At 43.2% G+C, this 22754-nt stretch overlaps 1 protein-coding gene across 1 annotated transcript in view; it reads right to left on the bottom strand.

Annotated features, from left to right (window-relative positions):
• The window catches only part of LOC111955796 (MAP7 domain-containing protein 1-like), a 94225-nt gene extending 72849 nt beyond the window's left edge, over positions 1 to 21376 (bottom strand). Inside the window, exon 1 of the mRNA XM_070436289.1 lies at positions 20950 to 21376. Within this exon, the coding sequence (XP_070292390.1) occupies positions 20950 to 21016 (67 nt within the window). The 5' untranslated portion in view covers positions 21017 to 21376. The remainder of the gene's footprint in view (positions 1 to 20949) is intronic.
• Positions 21377 to 22754: the final 1378 nt, after the last annotated feature.

The raw sequence follows: 22754 nt of genomic DNA, 5'->3' as shown, positions 1-22754 counted from the left end.
TAACTTCCCTGCTGCTGGTGCATCATTTAACTGAGGAAGTTGGACTGTGTTAAATAAGTAACTTTGTCATAGAGTTCAATCTGCTGTATAGCTGATTCCAACAGCCCTACTCTGTCTATAGAAGGGCATAGATAGAGGCCTGGGGCATTCCAACAGCCATAATCTGTCTATGGAAGAGCCTAGATAGAGGCCTGGGGCCTTCCATAAGCCATAATCTGTCTATGGAAGGGCCTAGATAGAGGCCTGGGGCATTCCAACAGCCACATGGGCCAGCATCCCTGTGGGACTGTTTCGTCAACTTGTAGAGTCCACGCCCTGACGAATTGAGGCTGTTCTGAGGGCAAAAGGGTGTGCAACTCAATATTAGGAAGGTGTTCCTAATGTTTTGTACACTCAGTGTATGTTCTCCATTTGCACTAGGCTACTTTTGCTTTCACATTTGGCAGGGCCCTAGGCTACTGCTGGAGTGCAGTAATCTGGTTACCTTCACTGACACTCGTGGCTCATGGCTCCACCAGCTAGCGTCTATAGAGTGGAAACACGTCTTAGCATGAGTCCCAAATGGCAGGCTTCCTTCTGTTCCATCACTTCATAACTCAATCGAATACCTTCTCCATCTCTATAATGACGCCACACTGTTTTCCCATTAGAATGATTGAACCGTGACTGATTACCTGCCGAGGCTAAGTTGGCCTCCTGTGTCTCTGTGGTGTTGTATGCATCCCAAATGGCACCCTATTCACTATATAGTGCACTGCTTTTGACCAGAGCCCTATTGGCCCTGGTCAAAAAGAGTGCACTAAATAGGGAAAAGGATGCCAATTGGGAAGCAGATCCTGTATCACTCTCTTCCCGGATCACATGACCTATAAACAGAGCTGAAGATGCTGCTCCGGGACCAACACTTTACATTAATATGGAGCATGGAAGCCCAATATGGAATACACACTCCCTCTGCTGCCATTTCATACCAGATAGCACTCAGCTGATTCCTCATAGCCTAAGGTTTGACAGACTGTTTGCCAAGGATCTTTACTGATGGTAGGAAAGCCCCCATCCCCATCCACCTCCATTAAGAGCAGAAAGGTTACAGAGTCTCATGTGAGTGCTAAGGTTAGACCGCTTGCCACGGAGCCCGAAAACAACTAGAACAGGAAACTGTAGACGAATGCTGGCTACAGAACGTGTCCTCTTCTGGAACGATGGCTGACCACACCGAGGCTTTCAGCCAGTGTGAACTTAGTTACCCAGACACACAGACAGACAATATAAAGCAAAGCATTACTAAATCAGAAGTGGATCATCAATGACTCAGCATTTTCTCCCCATTCTGTAGTCACCAATATGATTAGAATCAAAGTGACAGAAGTGTTGGCAAACAATACAAGATGGCTGCCGTGGCATGTAGACAGGGCCAGTATCCCAAATAGCACCCTATTACCTATATACTGTGCTCCTAGGGACCAGAGCCCAATGGGTCCTGGTAAAAACTATTGCACTGAATAGGGGGCCATTTGGGAGGCAGACAGGGAGAAAATAGACTGAGTATTGTGACTGTATAGGAGCATGGAGGCTGACAGACCCAGACGTGGAGGCTGACAGGCCAGACGTGAGGCTGACAGGCCAGACACGTTGGAGGCTGACAGGCCAGACCGTGGGAGCTGACAGGCCAGACCGTGGAGGCTGACAGGGAGAAAATAGACTGAGTATGTGACTGTTATAGGAGCCATGGAGGCTGACAGCCAGACCGTGGAGGTGACAGACCAGACGTGGAGGCTGAAGGCGCAGAACCTGTGGAGGCTGACAGGTCCAGACCGTGGAGGTGACAGCCAGACCGTGGAGGGCTGACAGGGAGAAAATAGACTGAGTATTGTGACTGTATAGGAGCCATGGAGGTGACAGACCGACGGAGCACAGGACGTGGAGGCTGACAGCCAGAACCGTTTTGGGGTGAGCAGGCCAGACCGTGGAGGCCTGACAGGCCAGACCGTGAGGCTGACAGGCCGAAGTGGAGGTTAAGGAACAGACTGAGTATTGTGACTGTATAGGAGCACAATGTGAGGGCTGACAGACCAGACCGTGGAGGCTGACAGACAGACGTGGAGGCTGAAGACCAGACCGTCGAGGCTGACAGGGGAAAAAAGATCTGAGTATTGTGGATGTATAGGAGCCATGGAGGCTGACAGGCCAGACCGTGGAGGCTGACCGGCCAGACCCGTGGAGGCTAAACAGGCCAGACCGTGGAGGCTGACAGACAGACCGTGGAGGCTGACAGGCCAGACGCTGAGTGAGATGAACGTGGGCTTGACAGAACCAGACGTGGAGGCTGACAAGCACCAAGACCGTGGAGGCTGACAGAAGCAGACCGTTGGAGGCTTGAAGACCAGAAACCGTGGAGGCTGACAGATTCTCCTGAGGGACGCCAATGGAGGCTGACAGACAGACCTCATCATAATGTCATACTTTCCTCCATAAACGGTGCTAGTCATTTAGTGAGGGCATGATGGGAATGAAAACAAGGGTACGTGCATGAACATAATAACACTGGAGAAGAAAGTAATAGGAATTTGAATTTGTTGATTTTAGAGAAAGGAGGAAAGAAAGAGGGGGAGATAATACTGCATCTTTACATAAAATCTACAGATTTGTTCTATTTCCATCTCATTCACATATTCAGTCAGACACACCCATTTCACACTGCTGAGCATGCTACCGTGTCTCGGGTGGCATTCCAGAGCGGTTCTCGCAACTACCTCTATTTGTTTTCAATATAAACAAACTTAGCATATTATGAATGAGCAATGCTGAATGGAGATCGGGCCCTGCCCTAAGACGCCTCAGCCTAGGCTGGCTTGGCAGGCTGGCTGACTGGCTGGCTTGGCAGGCAGGCAGGCCTAATCTCACATTATAAAATCTATTTTGATTTGTTTAACCTTTTTTGGCTTACTACATGATTCCATAATGTGTTATTTTCATAGTTTTAAGTGTTTCACTATTATTTATAATGTAGAAAGAGCCTTGAATGAAGTAGGTGTCCCAAACTTTTGACTGGTATCTGTGTGTGTGTGTGTGTGTGTGTGTGTGTGTGTGTGTGTGTGTGTGTGTGTGTGTGTGTGTGTGTGTGTGTGTGTGTGTGTCAGCATGCATGCGTGCATGTGTGATAACAGAAGAAAAGCTTGAGATGTGGGTGTACAGCACGTGCTGTGCGTCATACCAAGTACAGTATATATCATGTGAGATACAAAGCTGTGATACATGTGCAATAACAAACACATGCTATGTATGTGACACTATGCGAGAACACATGCCATGGCTCATCACAGCCACTTCAAAGTTCTAACTAATAGAACAGGCCATGTGAGCAGCACCTCCCTACCCTGGCGAATTGTTCCGCTGCCCTGTCGTTCACTACTGTACATACTTCAGTCTGAGACTGCCATCATTGAAGTTTTTTGTGGTGACGAGAGGCACGAGGGGCGTTGTACAAATAAAAGTCGTCAGCGATTGGATCGTCGCTAACCAATAAGAGTATCAAAGCCAATGACGAATTTTCCAACCGCCACTTTATTTGGTATTTTATTAGGATCCCCATTAGCTGTTGTAAAAGCAGCAGCTACTCTTCCTGGGGTCCACACAGAACATGAAACATGACATAATACAGAACATTAATAGACAAGAGCAGCTCAGAACAACAGAACATATATTTTAAAAAATGGAACACATAACCTACATATCAATACACAAACTATCTAGGTCAAATAGGGGAGAGGCGTTGTGAGGTGTTGCTGTATCGGTTTTAAAACCAGGTTTGCTGTTCATTTGAGATGGAAGGGAGTTTCATGCAATAATGGCTCTATATAATACTGTACGCTTTCATGAATTTGTTCTGGATTTGGGGACTGTGAAAAGACCCCTGGTGGCATGTCTGGTGGTGTAAGTGTGTGTGTCAGAGCTGTGTGTAAGTTGACTATGCCAACCATTTGGAATTTTCTACACGTTTCTTATAAAATGAAGAAGTGATGCAGTCAGTCTCTCCTCAACTCTTCGCCAAGACAGACTGGCATGCAAAGTGTTTGTATTAGCCCTCTGATTACAATGAAGAGCAAGATGTGACGCTCTGTTCTGGGCCAGCTGCAGCTGAACTAGGTCTTTCTTTGCAGCATTTGACCACATGACTGGAGAACTTGCTTTTTGGAGTGTGGTGTCAAAAAAGCAGAGCATCTCTTTATTACAGACAGACCGCTCCCCATCTTTACAACCATTCAATCTATATGTTTTGACCATGACAGTTTACAATCTAAGGTAACACCAAGTAATTTAGTCTCCTCAACTTGTTCAGCCACACCACTCATTACCAGATTCAGCTGAGGTCTAGAGCTTAGGCAATTATTTGTACCAAATACAATGCTCTTAGTATTAGAGATGTTCAGGACCAGTTTATTACTGGCCACCCATTCAAAAACTGACTGTTAAGAGTTTCAGTGACATCATTAGCTGTGGTTGCTGACACGTATATTGTTGAATCATGTACACACAGGCTTTGTTTAATAACAGTGGCAGGTCATTGGTAAACATTGAAAAGAGTAGAGGGCCTAGAGAGCTGCCCTGCGGTACACCACACCTTACATGTTTTACATTAGAGAGGCTTCCATTAAAGAAAACCCTCAGAATTCTATTAGATCTTTAGTTCTGAATCCACGATATGGCAGAGGTTGAAAATCCATAAAATATAAGTTCTCAACAACAGGTTGTGGTTAATAATATCAATAATATCAAAGGTTGCACTAAAATCTAACAGTACAGCTCCCACAATCTTCTTCTTATCAATTTCTTTAAACCAATCATCAGTCATTTGTGTCAGTTGAGTGCCCTTCTCTATAAGCATGTTGAAAGTCTGTTGTTAATTTGTTTACAGAAAAATAGCATTGTATTTGTTCAAACACCATTTTTTCCAACAGTTTACTAAGAGCTGGCAACAGGATGACAGGGTAGCGGAATAACTTTTGCTTCCCTCCAGGCCTGAGGACAAACACCTTCCTCTAGACTCAAATTAAAGACATGACAAATAAGAGTGGCCATAGAGTCAGAACCATCCTCAGTAACTTTCCATCTAAGTTGTCAATGCCAGGAGGTTAGTCATTATTGATCGATAACAATACGTTTTCCACCTCTCCCACACTAACTTTAGAAAATTCAAAATTACAATGCTTTTCTTTCATTATTTGTTTTTTAATGTATTATTACGATAGCTCACTGTTTGTTGTTGGCATTTCCTGCCTAAGTTTGCCCAAGTAGTAATCCACGTGTTCTGGTTCTGACCCAACCTATCGGGAATTGCCAGGGACCTCACGATACGATATTATCATGATACTTAGGTGCTGATACATTTACATTTTACATTTACATTTTAGTCATTTAGCAGACGCTCTTATCCAGAGCGACTTACAGTAGAGTGCATACATTTTATTACATTTTACATACTGAGACAAGGATATCCCTACCGGCCAAACCCTCCCTAACCCGGACGACGCTATGCCAATTGTGCGTCGCCCCACGGACCTCCCGGTTGCGGCCGGCTGCGACAGAGCCTGGGCGTGAACCCAGAGACTCTGGTGGCGCAGCTAGCACTGCGATGCAGTGCCCTAGACCACTGCGCCACCCGGGAGACAATATGTATTGCAATTCTCACGATTCTGTATTTATTGCAATTCGATCCTGCAATTCTATTGCGATTTGATGTTCCAAACCTATTGCTCACTACTATGTCTGCTGCAGAGAGACAAGAGAGAGAGCATGAGAAGAGAGTTTTGATCAGTCAGGGAAATAAAAGAGCTGAAAACATGGTGTCTCACTATTGAAAAAGAAGATGGAGAACAAGCTATAGGATGAGAAATAGTTTTGGAGCAGGTACAACTGACTAGCGTTAGCTAACGCTACCTAGTGTCGATACTTGGCGATACTACTAAATCGATACTTGGCGTGAAATATTGATATAATACCGTCCCAAAATAATATCACGATATGTAACTGTAGCGATTTTTTCCCCCTATCACTAGTAGCCAGGCAAGCACATCTCTGGGCAATGAGAAACAGTGAGAAACATTTATTTAGATCTCATAAACACAGTCAATACTCATTAGATATGCTGCTTCATGGAGACTAGCTAAAGCTGCTGCTGCCAGAGTAATGACTGCTGACACTGCTGTGTTTATGGACTAAGTAGGGCATACTGTAGCGAGCAGAGCAGAGAGCAGGAAGCAGAGCAGAGCAGAAAGCAGAGAAGAAAGCAATGCAGAGAGCAGGGCAGAGAGTAGAGAGCAGAAAGCAGAGAGCAGAGCAGAAAGCAATGCAGAGAGCAGAGCAGAGAGCAGAGCTAGCAGAGTGATGTGACTTGGCAGAGGTGGAGAGTGACGGGTGACGGGGGGGGGGGGGGGGGACATGTTTAATGGTATCAAGTGAAGCCAGCAGGCATGCCAGTCTCACTGCTTCAACAGTCCTGTCTCAACCTAATCTTCACACACATGCTGTCTCAACCGTACTAGGTAGTAGTTAGTCAAGTATGACACAGTGTTGTCTCAACCGTACTAGGTAGTAGTTAGTCAAGTATGGACACAGTGTTGTCTAATCGTACTAGGTAGTAGTTAGTCAAGTATGACACAGTGTTGTCTCAATCGTACTAGGTAGTAGTTAGTCAAGTATGACACAGTGTTGTCTCAACCTAGCTAGGGAGTCAAGTATGATTCAATCAGTACTTTATCAAAGTGTTCCATTTTTATGCCAAAAGTATTCATGTATTTGACCTAATAAAAAGCAGCGATTAATGATATTAACACAGAGCACTGAGATGACAGATACTCAACACTAATTACCCAGATGAGATGAGAGGACTCTACTCAAGAACTGACATTCAATTCATTCAAGAGGGAGAAAGTAAACAACTATTTAACAGAGTGTGTGTTTAAACCCATAGCCATGTTGAATTGACCAGGCTGTCGTTGGGTATAGGTGGGCAAGGTGAGACAAGGGTCAACACAACAACAACAACAACACCCAGCAGAGCCAATATGATTCACAGCAGAACTGATCAGATCTAAAAGATATCTCTGCAGGAAAGAAAATGGAGGACAGAGGAGGAGAGAGGATGACAGAGGATGACAGTGGAGGAGAGAGGAGGACAGTGGAGGACAGAGGAGGACAGTGGAGGAAAGAGGAGGACAGTGGAGGAAAGAGGAGGACAGTGGAGGACAGAGGAGCACAGAGGAGGACAGAGGAGGACAGAGGAGGACAGGAGAGGACAGAGGAGGACAGGAGAGGACAGGAGAGGACAGAGGATGACAGAGGAGGACAGAGGAGGCAGACGGCGAGTGTTTCACTGTTTTCCTGGAACAGACAAGAGGTGACAGGAGGTGACCTTGTTCCTGGGGCTGCCAGAGAAAAGACGTGACAGAGGGGAAAGAGAAAGTCTACGTCCCAAATGGCACTCTATTCCCTATGTAGTGCACTCCTTTTTACCAGGGCCCATTCGGCTCAGGTCAAAAGCAGTGCTCTATATAGGGAATAGGTTGCCATTTGGGACGCATTCAAAACCACAGACACACAGGAGGCCAACTTAGCCTCGGCAGGTAATCAGTCACGGTTCAATCATTCTAATGTAAAAACAGTGTGGCGTCATTATAGAGATAGAGAAGGTATTCGATTGAGTTGTGGACCGACGGAACAAAAGGAAGCCCTGTTACAATCAACCCACTATCACAAATGATTGTGAAATAAACACAAATTACTTGTCAATTTTTTTTGTGTCTCTGTGGTTGTTGTTGTTGTTGACGTATTGTTGCATATAACGTGAAGGTCGAGCAACCCAAACATTGCATGTCCGAATCACATGATGGACAACTTTAGCATTTTAGCTAATTAGGAACTACTTACCACTTTTTAACTAGTTAGCTGGCATTAAGCTAACCCTTACCCTTACCTTAACCCTTTAACTACTTAGCTAGCATGTTACCTAACCCTAACCGTAACCCTAACCCCTAGCTAACGCTAGCCACCTAGTTAACCTAGCTAGCTAATGTTAGCCACAACAAATTGGGGTGGCAGGTGGCCTAGTGGTTAGAGTGTTGGGCCAGTAACCGAAAGGTTGGTGGATTGAATCCCCGAGCTGACAAAGTAAAAAACTGTCATTCTACCTCTGAACAAGGCAACCCACTGTTCCTAGGCCGTCATTGTAAATAAGAATTTGTTCTTAACTGACTTGCCTGGTCAAATGGAAAATTAAATTAGTTATGAAGAAAATTGTGTATTAGACAGGAAGGCACAACGGAGAAAAAAATAGTGTGGTGGACATTTTTTTTCTTTGTTGTGCCTGTCACGATTATCACATCTATTTCAGGATAATCTGCGATAGTGGTTACAGTAGATCCCTGGATCAGAGTTCTGCCTGCTTCTCTCCTGTGGTTCTGCTTGAAAAATAAAGGATGCAAGGACCAGGGATATTATTTGTAAATAACCAAAAGAAAATGGTTGCACAGTCACAGGTGGATGACTATCAACCCAGAGAACGGTGGGGTATTTAATCAGATCAACACTCGCAAGGCCGCAGGGCAGTACGGTATCCCAGGGTGCGTTCTCAGAGCATGCACAGATCAATCGGCAGGCATATTCACCGTAATTTTCAACCTCTCCATGTCCCAGTCTGTAATGTTCAACTTCTCCTTGTCCCAGTCTGTAATCCTGACGTCTTTAACTGACCACCATCATTCCTGTTCCTAAGAACTCCAAGGCTTCATGCCACAATGACTACTGCCTTGTATCACTCACATCTGTAAACATTAAATGCTTTGAKAGACTGGTTATGGCACACATCAACTCCATCATCCCAGACACCCTTGAGACCCACTCAGATTTGCAAACCGCCTCAACAGATCCATAGACAACGCAATCTCAATTGCACTCCACACTGCCCTCACCCACCTAGATAAGAGGAATACCTGTGTAAGAAGGCTGTTCATTGACTACAGCTCAAAATTCAACACCGTTGTCCCTTCAAAGCTCGTCACCAATGCTTAAGACCATGGGACTGAACACCGTCCTCTGCAACTGGATCCTGGACTTCCTGACGGGCCGCCCCCAGGTGGTGAGGGTAGGCAACATCACCTCCACCACGCTAACTCCCCTCCTATACTCCCTGTTCACCCACAACTGTGTGGCCATGCACAACTCCAACACCATCATTAAGTTGCTGACGACACAACAGTGGTTGGCCTGATCACCGGCGACGATGAGACAGCCTACTGGGAAGAGGTCAGTGATCTGACAGTGTGGTGCCGGGACAACAACCTCTCCCTCAATGTCAGTAAGACCAAGGAGCTGATCGTGGACTACAAGAAGTGGGGGGGGGGGGCATTCCCCCATCCACATCAACGGGGCTGCAGTGGAGTGTGTCGAGAGCTTCAAGTTCCTCGGTGCCCAAATCACTAAGGACTTAAAATGGTCCACATATAAGCGTTACAGTTGTGAAGAAGGCGCGACAGCACCTCTTCCCCCTCAGGAAGTTGAAAAGGTTTGTCATGGGCCCTCGAAATCTCAAAAAGTTTTAAGAATGCATCATTGAGAGCATCATGACCGGCTGTATCACTGCTTGGTGTGGCAACAGCACCACCCTCGATCGCATGGTGCTACAGAGGGTGGTGCAGAAAGCCAGAACATCACTGGGACATAGCTCCCTGTCATCCAGGACCTCTATATCAGGCGGTGTGAAAGGAAGGCCCGGAAAATTGTTAAAGACACCAACCACCCAAGCCATAGACTTATTCTCTCTGCTTCTGCACAGAAAGCGGTACCAGTGCCTCAAGTCTGACACCAACAGGCTCCTGAACAACTTCGACCCCCAAGCCAAAAGACTGCTAAATAGCTACACAAACTATCTGCCCTTTTGTTAGATTTTTAGGGTCTCTATACACACCGACAGGACTCTTCACACTCACGCACAATGACACTCCAACACACACACACACACACAATTTGATCACACATACATAACATTAACATGCACACACATGTATACTGACTCTACACATACAATCATCATTTACGCTGCTGCTACTCTGTTTATCATTATCCTGATGCCTAGTCACTTTACCCCTATACATATATCCCTCTGTCACCCCAGGATCCCTGCACATTGTTAATATGGTACTGGAACTGACCCTGTATACGGCTTACTTACTTTCTCGTGTTCTTCTTATTTCTCGTGTGTTTTTTGTTCTACCTCATGTTATTTTTTAGTATTACATTGATATTGATGAATGCGTTGTTGGGTTTAGAGACTTGCAAGAAAGTTCTCCCTGTACTTGTACACGTGACATTAAAACTTGAAACATGGCTACAGGACAACGGGGCAGGACAACGGGGCAGGACAACGGGGCAGGACAACAGGGCAGGACAACGGGGCAGTAGAACAGAGCAGTACAACAGGCCAGTACAAACGAGGGCAGAACAAAAGGGGCAGGGACAACGGGGCAGGACAACGGGGCAGGACAACGGGGCAGGACAACGGGGCAGGACAACGGGGCAGGACAACGGGGCAGGACAACAGGGCAGGACAACGGGGCAGGACAACAGGGCAGGACAACAGGAAGAAATGTTCTGGTTCACAGCTGGATAGCACTTCCCCAGAGCAACACTACAGAGCTCTAATATAATTGTGGACTATACAGTGCATTCGGAAAAGTATTCAGACCCCTTGACTTTTCTTTGTTTTTTTGTTACGTTACAGATTTATTCTAAAAGGGATTAAATTGTTTTTGATCACAAAAATATTTTTAAAAAAATATTTTAACGGTTTTTATACATTTGCAAAAAATTATAAAAACCTGTTTTCGCTTTGTCAATATGGGGTATTGTGTGTAGATTGATGAAAAAAAAACATGTTTTAATCAATTTTGGAATAAGGTTGTAACGTAACAAAATGTTGGAAAAAGTCAAGGGGTCTGAATACTTTCCGAATGCACTGTATATTGAATGGGTAAAAAAATTGTTAAATCACATTAACTTCTGTAGATCAAGGAAGTATTTCACCCATATTTATGCATACTGCTATTTAAATCAGTAGATGTGTTAAACATTACATACAAGCAATGCAGCAATCTGCTTGTTACAAAGTCTATTCAAGTTTAATGCAAAAGGGTGGACAGATGCCATCCTACCAGCTTGCATAGCAAGAAATCAAGTACTTAACACATAAAATGGATTAAATTGTATTAAAATTACCAAAGTAAACTTTAATGGTGCGACAATCCTGCCCCGGGGACATGTACTGTGAAACTGTGTGTGCTGCAGAAAAGCAGAAGAGGGGAAAGAAAGTGCCTCTGGTCTGGTTGTAATACAATAGCTAGTCAGAGAGGGACCTTACTAACTAACAGATTCAACAGGCCCTATAATGAATATGATGGATCACCTTACTTCCTGGATCTGGATCCAAATAATAATAATACATTATATTTATATAGTGCTTTTCAAGGACCTAAAGTCACTTAATACAAATTTTAAAAAACAGGCAGAAGTGAAAATTGAATGAAACTACAATAGATTGAATATTGTTCTAACAAAACGAGAACAAAAATGGAGAAATATGAAACTATGAGAACAAAAATATCCAATAACTAGGCCTATGCTTCAACAGTAGCTCAAATTAAACCATGCATATTAAAACACTATACTGTGTGTTTAGCAACACTAATTAGTGAGTAATCTGCATAAATATGCATGTWACCACACTTTAAAAGCAAATTAACATGAGAAGCATGGACTAGATAAAATGCATTGTCTTGTTAGCCATTGTCTTTCCATCTTAATTATTCACATTGTGACCCCCTTTTTCCTGCTACTTCGAATTACACACATCCTGCTTTTAACTCAATCTAAATCTGTGATGCAGTTTCACAGAAGAAAAACAGAATCGAACACACACACCTTTATCTGTTAAAATCCACCAAATGTATCAACCAAATGCCTTTTGTAGCTTAGATACATATTCCATCAGATGTTTCTGTATTTCATTTCCAATAAATTTGCTCATATTTCTAAAAAACTGTTTTCATTTTGTCATTATAGGTTACTGCGTGTAGATGGGGTGACAAACAAAATAAATGTAATCCATTGTAAATTCAGGCTGTAACACAACAAAATGTGGACGAAGTCAACGGGGAGGGAAAACCACCTGAAGGCACTGTAGCCGTATTTCTTACGTACCGAATATTGAATTGGCTACAATGGGAAATCCTAGTAGTCACAAAGCAGAGTTGAGGCACCTACTACAGCCCCCCCAACTGGCATATCATGTTAAACTCATGACTGTTTGTTTTCTTTTAAACTGTAAGGAAGCATTTAAATAAAAATGGATCTTTGTGTAAGAAAGGTAGTAACAAGGGAACGGATGAGGCAACAGTTTACCGGTAAAAACAATAGAATTTTAACATAGCTCATAGTCAGACATCAAAGGTTTTCCTCATGTTCAACAGTCTTCTTGACATCCCTGTCACTGACGGCCATTTTCGGCTCAAGGGGAGCTCTTATATTCAAATCCAAGGCAAGAACATTTCTTAGATTTTTTACAATGTTTTGTTGTCTTGTGCTATTTTGTTTGTCGGGGCACAGTGGCTCGTTCAAGCATCTGGGAGTGATCATGAGAGTGACGCAGCTAAGGTTGCAAAGGGAGGCTACTGGAACTTTCCAAGTTTACCAATAGAATAACCAGTGCTTGGGCCTCCCGAGTGGTGCTAGAGGTGTCACTACAGACCGGGGTTCGATCGCGGGCTGTGTCAGTCGTCAGTTGAACGGTGTTTCTTCCGACACATTAGTGCGGCTGGGTTCCGGGTTAAGCGGTCGGGTGTTAAGAAGCGCGGTTTGGCGGATCATGTTTCGGGGGACTCAAGACTCGACCTTCGCCTCCCGAGCCCGTTGGGGGATTGCAGCGATGAGACAAGATTGAAATTGGGGAGAAAAAGTGGATTTAAAAAAATGACAAATAATAAAAATAATATTAATACTAATAGAATAACCAGTGCTTGACTTGGATGAAAGAGGTGCAGGAGTTGTCTTTTTCCAAGTCCTTCACAGAAATGATCAAATGGCATTATACTATAGAGACCTCTGATTATTCACTGTTAAGGGTTCATACGCATTTTGACAGATGGAATTCCATGACTTTTCCACGACTTTTAACCACATTTCCATGACCAATAATTGGTGGTGTCTATGTAGCGTACATGGAAAGGTCAGCATAGCAGAAGGCTGCTGGTTTCTGATCCCATGTAGGCCTACGATCTCCTGCCTTTGTGTCCTTGATCAAGGCACTTAACCCCTCACTAATGAGAATAACTACACTGTTAGGCTACTGTATAAAACACATGTGGTCAACCCTCCACCTGGAGAGCTACTGGGCCTGCAGGCTTTTGATCCAACCCTGAAACACACCTGAGTCTGCTTATCAAGGTGGTGTTGTGCAGCTGATGGTTAGGCTACAGTGTGGTGTGTTAGACCAGGGCTGATGGTTAGGCTACAGTGTGGTGTGTTAGACCAGGGCTGATGTTTAGGCTACAGTGTGGTGTATTAGACCAGGGCTGATGTTTAGGCTAGTGTGGTGTATTAGACCAAGGCTGATGTTTAGGCTACAGTGTGGTGTATTAGACCAGGGCTGATGTTTAGGCTACAGTGTGGTGTGTTAGAGCAGGGCTGGAACAAAAGCGTGCACAACCAGTAGCTCTCCTGCAGGATGGTTGACCACCTCAATATAAAACATTGCAACATTACAATCAAAAAGTTTAATGTCTTTATACAAGTGTTCCCTCATTAAATGAATCAGGAATAATATGGATAAGGCAGGCTACTTCAAAGCAAGGTTGCTTAACTAAGACATGTTTATCTATAACCTTAAGGCTAAAATATTCATGTTTTAAAGGAGGTCTATGCACAGCATGGAAGTTATTTGTCAATTAGGCTATTCTTAGTATTATTTTATATGTTGTCGGAATGACATGGCTAGTCTACTGTTTAATAGAGGGGAACTCCAGCTTTCCAATAGCGCGGTCAGATTTATTTCTCAACAGTGCCGGGTGAAAAACCACAACGAGTCAACAACATTAATACTTATACTGTAGCTAAACAGTTAACTAGCGAGACAGCTTGTAGTACGCCAGTGGCTTCAGAAAGCATTCCCGCCCCTTTACTTGTTCACCATTTTGTTGTGTTACAACTTCCAATTAAAATTGATAACATTGAGGTTTTGTGTCACTGAACTACACACAATACCCCATCATGTTAAAGTGGAATTTTGTTTGTAGAAAGTTTTTGACATTAATAAAAATATGAAAAGATGAAAAAAAAAAAACAATTTGCATAATAAGTTGCATGGACTCATTCTGTGTTGAATAATAGTGGTTAACATGATTTTTTTAATGACTACCCCATCTCTATACCCCACACATACAACTACAGTGCCTGACATAATTATTGGGACAGGGAAGCGTTTTTTCTTCTTTTGGCTCTAACCTTCAAAAGTTTGAAATCAAACAATGACTATGAGGTTAAAGTGCAGAATGTCAGCTATAATGTGAGCGTATTGCCATCCATATCAGGTGAACCGTTTAAAAATTAAGCACTTTTTGTACAGAGTCCCCCCCATTTTAGGGGAGCAAAAGTATTAGGACAAATTCACTTATATGTGTATTAAAGTAGTAAAAAGTTAAGTATTTGTTCGCATATTCATAGCATGCAATGACTACGTCAAGCTTGTGACTACAAATGTGTTGGATGCATTTGCTGTTTGTTTTGGTTGTGTTTCAGATTATTTTGTGCCCAATAGAAATGAATGGTAAATAATGTACGGTATCGTTTTGGAGTTACTTTTATTGTAAATAAGAATATGTTTCTAAACACTTCTACATTCATGTGGATGCTACCATGATTACGGATAATCCCGAATGAATCGGGAATAATAATGACTGAGAAAGTTACAGATGCAAAATATCATACCCCCAAGACATGCTAGACCAGGGGTGGGCAAACTTTTTGGCTCGAGGGCCACATCGGGATTTTTGAAATTCAACGGAGGGATGCATTTTTTGGGGGACCAATTGGTTGTTCAAATCTATTTGCGGGGGCCTCCCAAGTGGCGCAGCGGTCTAAGGCACTGCATCGCAGTGGCGTCACTACAGACCCGGGTTCGATCTCAGGCTGTGTCACAGCTGGCCGTGACTGGGAGACCCATGAGGCGGCGCACAATTGGCCCAGCGTCTCCGGGTTAGGAGAGGGTTTGATAGGCTGAGATTTTCTTGTCCCATCGTGCTCTAGCGACTCCTGTGGGGGGCCGGGCGCATTGCACGCTGACACGGTCGCTAGGTGTACAGTGTTTCCTCCGACACTGTACACCTAGTTTCCTTGGTGCTTCTGGGTTAAGCGGGAATTGTGTCAGGAAGCAGTGTGGCTTGGCAGGGTCGTGTTTCGGAGGACACAAGGCTCTCGACCTTAAATCGGGGAGAAAAAAAGGGGCAAAAAAAATAAAAATGTTGATGTCTCGTGGGCTGGATTGAAGTGCTCGGCGGGCCATACTTTGCCCGCCCCTTGTGCTACACTCTCACAATTACAATAACAGGGGAGGCTAGATTTTTTTGTGGGGGGGGTATGATATTTGTGCGTCTAACTTTCTKACGCATCATTATTCACGGTTCATTCAGGAAACATGATTTATTACAAATAGAATGAAAAAAACTGTAATATTATCCTAAATATAAACCATCAACTTAGCGAATCCCATTGGTGTTTAATATGAGGGTTTCAGCATGAAATCGAGAGTTTGGGACTATAAGGTTGTATCTGCATTTAATGTCCAAATGTTGTTATTGACATAGCCTTGTTCTATTTCTGTCACAGAATTCCATTGTTTCTCCATTCCTATATGTGTAATAGAATTTCTTGACACAGTAAAATTGATCTCTGAGGAAAATATGAGAGGCCTAGAGACATGATAGGATTCCTCAGTAATTAAAAACAGACATTAGAATCTTACATTAGTCATCAATGACTTCAGTGTTTCACAACGGGAACGGAAACGTGAGCCCGTCTCTGGATAGGCTACCATCCCAAATAGCACCCTATTCCTTACATAGTAACCTACTTTTGACGAGAACCCAATAGGGACTAGGGTGCCATTTGGGACACCCTCTAAGGCGATGACCTCGTCTGTCTCTATACACTACAGGATGTCTCTAGGCACTACAGGATGAAGCTCTTCCTCTAGTTCCTGTGGGAGAGGTCAGTGACCATGGCCTTGATTTATACCAGCTTGAGCTGCACGGTGAGTGTGTGTATGTGGCTGCTACTGCTCGCTGACGTGGAGCGCTCTGGGCTCGGTTTCCCGATAGCGATGGAACTTTAGCTTCTCAGTGTTTTAACGATGCGTCGTTCCTGCAACGGCCGAAGACGTAACATGCGTRTCTCAAAACACCAGCAGAGAGAATGTCCGCTAAGTGCGTCGTGGAGACATATGTCGATACTGATAGGATCGAGAGAAGAAGAAAGAAAACGACAGCGATGCTCTCAGATCAGCTATTACCATTCAAATCTTACCTTAACATTATAATTATTCCACAATACTGAGGACGCATCAGCTCCTAGAAAGATATTATTATTATTATTGGCTGCAAATATTGAGGCGACTTATTCTAATATATGTCGCCTCAATAAGGATGCATTAAATCAAGCTTTGGCACGTAATGTTGCTACACACCATGAAATATATTGAGGAAAAAATTACAGACAGTAGCCTACAATTAGCAAAATAATAAAATCAAAACCTGTTTTATTTCTCACATGCGCCGAATACAACCTTACCGTGAAATGATTACTTACAAGCCCTTAACCGACAATACAGTTCAAGAAATAGAATTAAGAAAATATTTACTTTAAAAAATATATATAATAATATAGATCTCAATTGAATGAACATGACATTTATTTAAATATTATTTAGTTATATGCCTATGTGGCCTGTACTGTTAATTATCTTTTATATTTGGTCATATGGGTTTTCATTTCAAACATTGTTTTATCCTTGTTTGTAACAATTCCAATGACATTGTCAACTTTTGTATTTATAGTCAGCTTAGTTTGGTCACAGAGAAACAGACATCTTGATTCTATGTTTAGCAGATATATTCTATGTAGGCCTGTATCTAATGAAACACTTAGCTGTTGTAAAGTGGTCTGAGGCAGTCAGTCGGTAAAGAACAAGCGTTTTCAAGTGAAACTTTAGTAACAATAGTTTTGGGAAACAGCTCTGAGATGTAACGCTGCTCCTATGAAGGTTTTAACCATGAATCTTAGCCGTGTTTCTACATCTGCATTGCTTGCTGTTTGGGGTTTTAGGCTGGGTTTCTGTATAGCACTTTATGACATCTGTTGACGTAAAAAGGGCTTTATCAATACATTTGATTGATTGATTAAAGGGTTACTTTGGGATTTGGGGAATCGCCAGAGTCAGATGAACTTATGGATACCATTTTTATGTCGCTGCATCCAGTATGAAGGAAGTTAGAGAGAGTTTTGTGAGCCAATGCTAACTAGTGTTAGTGCAATGACTGGAAGTCTATGGTATCTACTAGCATGCTATCAGTTACCATGTACTTCCAGTCATTACACTAATGCTAGTTAGCAAGTGCGCTAAAGCTAGTTAGCAACTTCCTTCAAACTGTACACACAGACACATAAAAGTGGTTTCCACAAGTTCATCTCACTCTTGAGAAGGAGAGAAAAGGCTTCATTGCCAAAATCCTGAAGTATCCCTTTAAGATGTTTTTAGGAAGCTGAGCCCAGATCTGTCTGCCTGAGAAACAGACACCTCCCTCCCTCCCTTCTCAGACGCCTACTGACCCAGCTAATGCCACAATAACATCCCTAGCTACCCTCCTAACCCGTCACTCCCCCCTGCTCGCTCGCAGCAGATATGACCCTCTGGAAAAGAATACCTCACATTCTAACATGGCCCTTCCACACCCATCCCAACCCCTCCTCTCCCGAACGCACAGACAAACACAGTACCCCTGGCAATGGGAGACAAAACTGAAACTGAGAATTTCAACATGTCTGACTAAAGGAGAAATGAGAGAAGGTACTTTGTTATTTTCCGTAGTCAGTCTACCCCTCTAATTCAGCCCCTCTCTTAGCAGTAAATGTAATGGACGCTATAGGCTAAATACAAGGTAATCACAACACGGTATGCAAAATGTAATCTTAATCATGTGTATTACAGTATGCAGTAATACATCACCAGTCACGTGTATTCACATGATGACAAAGCCATTTGTTTTTCAACTGTTTTAATGAGAGAGAATGAGGGAACTTCTGTGTGGGGGGGTCGCCCTGAAGGCCAAATCTACGTATCCGTCCCAAATGGTATCCTATGCCTATATAGTGCACTACTTTGGACCAGAGCCCATAGAGCTCTGGTCAAAAGAAGTGCTCTATGTAGGGGATAGGGTTCGATTTGGGACACAGACTACATTTCCAGGCCAACTGTGATCTTGAATGTGGGCCAGGAACATTGCATCAGGAAAACTTTGAGAGAGTGGAAGAGGGTCCACGTCAGTCCACGTCCCATGATTACTTCCACAGAAGAGAAGCTCTATTGTCTTGGAGCTCTATTCAAAGTTCTCCAGTTTAAAAACAAATTTGCAACCAAGAAGATAACCTAAATAAAATCTGTGTTTTGAAACGTAAAAACTTTTGTCAGTTCAGATCGTGACTGATAGTAGGCCTTATATACCACGGAACAGACTTACAAACACTTGCAGTATACTGCCAGTCCTCGGGATTTCAGTGATATCATATACAATACCACACATGTTCAAAAACACTTTCTGTCTGTATTAAACAAAAGCTGATTCATTGTCTTGACGAGGAAACGGGTGCCTCACTGCCTTTCCTTTTGTGGTCCCAAATGGCACCCTATTCCCTTTACAGTGCACTACCTCTGACCAAGGTCCATAGGGCTCCAGTCAAAAGTAGTGCACTATAGAGGGAATAGGGGGCCATTCGGGATGTAACCCTTTTGTGAGCTGCAAACAGAGCTTCTTTGAACGTCATATCTTGGAGGGGCTTGGTCTCATGGCTGCCTCAACTACAAAGCCACTAATGTTGCTCTACAAGAGGACTCTGGTGCTTGTCTCTCTGTCTCAATGTCATGGTGACCCTCTAGCACCCGGGGCTTCACATAGCTAACCAGAGGAGCCCTATCCCTGAAGTGTCCCTCTATAGTCAGTGTCCCTCTCCAGTCTACCCGGCATCATGGCACTGCTCCAAGAGAGATGACAGGAGGTCAAGGGGAGCGTCTAACTCCAATAGGGTCGCGTCCTAAATGGCAGCTTATTACATACAAAGTGTCTTTCTGTCTCTTTCTGTCTGTCTGTCTGTCTGTCTTTCTGTCTGTCTGTCTGTCTGTCTGTCTGTCTGTCTGTCTGTCTGTCTGTGTCTGTCTGTCTGGTTCTGTCTGTCTCAGTGCTGGAGGTCAAATCAAACACAGCCACAGGATAAGAGAAACAGGGTTCTCCTGTCACAGCGCTGGAGGTCAAATCAAACACCGCCACAGGATAAGAGAAACAGGGTTGTCCTGTCTCAGTGCTGGAGGTCAAATCAAACACCAGCCACAGGATAAGAGAAACAGGGTTCTCCTGTCACAGTGCTGGAGGTCAAATCAAACACCAGCCACGGGATAAGAGAAACAGGGTTGTCCTGTCACAGTGCTGGAGGTCAAATCAAACACCAGCCACGGGATAAGAGAAAGTCTGTGACAATGACGATGACGCAAGCATTCTCTCCTGAATCGCAGCTTCCGGCCAGTGTTGACCATAGTACCATGCTTCTGGAATGATGAAGAGCTGCAGCACAGCAGTTCTGCCTCCATCAAGTCCCTGGCTTCCTCATCAAGAGGAAGAGCAGGGTTACCCTTACCAGCCTCCAGTGACCAAACCATCCACAAGGCTGGTGGAGGGGTAGACTAGAGGAATACAACAGTGTATTACTGTACATCCCAATATGTTAGCCTATTCTTCACACCATCAAATCACCATTCAAACACAAATGTTAATACAAGGCATTATGATGGCCAAGATAACACTGCTATCAGCTGGTTCATGACTAGAGGGTGTAATCAGACCAGGCCAGACCACTGCTAGCTCTGGTCCAGGGCGAACGTGCACTACGCCTTGGACCAGAGCTAACCGACTGCATGGGCCAGGTTTGCTGGTGGAATATTATTGTTTGTTACCAAGGTGCTGGTCTGCTATGGTAATCTATTTTGAGGTATAGGGTTTGACGCTGACAGCAACTGGACACTATAAAGACACCAGCAGATTTCCAAAGTCAGGTTAATTTGATAACGGCATTGTTTGTTTCTGGTGCTGGATTGGTTCATTGGTAATGGATGGTAATGTAGAATACATATAGGTTGAGGTATTTCCCAGCTCTCTGGCCAAGGAAAGATGTCAGGGCATTTTGCACTATTATGAGCATGCATCTTACTGGTCATTTAATCGGGATAGCAGGTGGCCAAAAGGCAACAAAAAACCGGCATTGCTGCTTTGGTGAAAAAAGGTCTGTTAGGAATAGTAGGCTATCAATCAATAAGATATCAATTACGTTGTTGTTGTTTTAAATTCATGTTTATGTGAATGCCTATTCAAATGGTGGCCTGTTGATTTTGATTGAACAGATCAAACAGAATGCCTTGGCATGCGCAGGCACATATATTTTATCAACACGTACATGAATACCAACACATTTACTCCAAGCATTCAATCCCCCCCACTGTTGAAATATATTTGATTGTTCATTTGATCCTTTAGCCCCGCATTACGTGTGGCTAATGTGTCCTATGTAGGCGAGTATAAAATAACTTACATTTATCTGTTAATGTCAGTTTCTCCTCAATTCTTTTCTCAAGATCGTTGTATTCCATTTTTTCCATTCAAGCGATTGTCAGTCCCTTTCCAGTTGCAGTCATTCCTCAAATATATCGAAGGACAGGAAGGGGAAAAACTCTCTGTATACTCAGATCACCAACATGCTCTTCGTAAATCCAAGAGGGAACGGTAGGGAACAAAATGATAGAATAACTAGACAGAAAAACGGGTGAGAAAAATCACGATGACAAGTAGTCTATGTACGTCTCTCTTATTTACTCTTGAACTACAGACCCTGTCACTGTCAGATCATATTGTTTGACAAATTAATATCAACAGAGTTGACCAACGAAAAAGTCCGAGCTAGGCAGAGACTTAATCGTAGCAATAGGACTGCTTGTGGAATATCTGTGCCGGACAGCCGCTGTCTGCCTCTCTGATTGACTGTACCATCTATCTTACCAGGGGTAAGCAAAACCCGGTGCACCTACTGATCAAAATAATTTAACCGACAAAATGTTACCAAATGTTAAACACGTCTCGATAATTGATTTACAGTTGCATTTTTGTATACTTACAGTAGTATATGGGTTTGACGGGGGAAATGGGAGAATATATCGAGCTTGCAAAACAATGATCCCCCCTGTTAGAAATGGTTGCAGCCATCAGATATACACGCTGAATACTCAAAGCAATGTATCTATCTATCTGAGGAGCCCACAGAAATATGTGCTATAGCCATAATAACAGTTTAATGCAGCATTATTAACATGTCATTCATCAAAGGAGGGTTCTTAACATGGATCTCTTGAATTCAGATGAGCTGCCCGTTGCAGTTGGACCTGCATGTTTTCTCATTTGGGTTGCTCTTTATTTTTTTATGTGAGCCAATCAATGGATGGAACGAATAGTCTCACGTGAATCATTTCTGTTTTAATTCATTTAGTCGGTAGTTTGACATTGTGACAAGGTCGTTAAGAATTAATGCGACCTTTTTCACTGTAGGGTTACACATTTATCCTGCAGTCAGAGGTTGGAGTCTGGTGTCTATTTTCCTATTAGGTAAGGCAGGGTGAGTGAGTTAGGCCTGGAACAGCCCTGTGACACAAAGACACATGACAATGAGTGGAACTTCTACTGGATTCACTTACTTTTGCGACTAGGTTTAGACCTACTAAAGCACTCTGAAATATAGCCTATCATACATTTTTGGATGGGATGGAAAATTACAGTACATCACATGACCAAAGTAAGTAATCATCAGTATTGTAACACCATAAAACAATGGCCTACTTCAATTTCTCCATTATAGATTGTTAGTCCAATGATATGTGCCCTATATTCTGAAAACAATCTCCCCGTGTGGTTTGGTCCCTTGTGTAAAAACTATTAGTCTGTGTATGGACTAAACTACTGAAAGAGCTGCTTCCTGTGCTTGGCCCTCCTATGTTGAACATAATAAACGGCTGGCTTTCTGTACAGCACTTTGAGATATCAGCTGATGTAAGAAGGGCTATATAAATACATTTGATTTGATTTATGGAGGACTCATTTCTGACTCATTTTTTTTTTAATAGTTCCAACCACTTGTCCTTTTTACAACGCTTTTAATTCAAAATGAGGTCAATTACAGATGTTTCAAGATAATCTTCATAATGTATGTCTCTGTACATCCATGTCTCATACAGTAATATAATAAATAATACTATATGTCATTTACCAGATGCTTTTATCCAAAGCGACGCATGCATACATTTTACGTAGAGTGGCCCCAGCGTCATTGGTAGGATTGGTCTCTTATAC

Source organism: Salvelinus sp. IW2-2015, linkage group LG31 (genome assembly GCF_002910315.2).
Source record: "Salvelinus sp. IW2-2015 linkage group LG31, ASM291031v2, whole genome shotgun sequence".
NCBI classification, from domain to species: domain Eukaryota; kingdom Metazoa; phylum Chordata; class Actinopteri; order Salmoniformes; family Salmonidae; genus Salvelinus; species Salvelinus sp. IW2-2015.
Note: the sequence above shows the minus strand (reverse complement) of the source record. Positions and strands in the feature narration are given on the sequence as shown.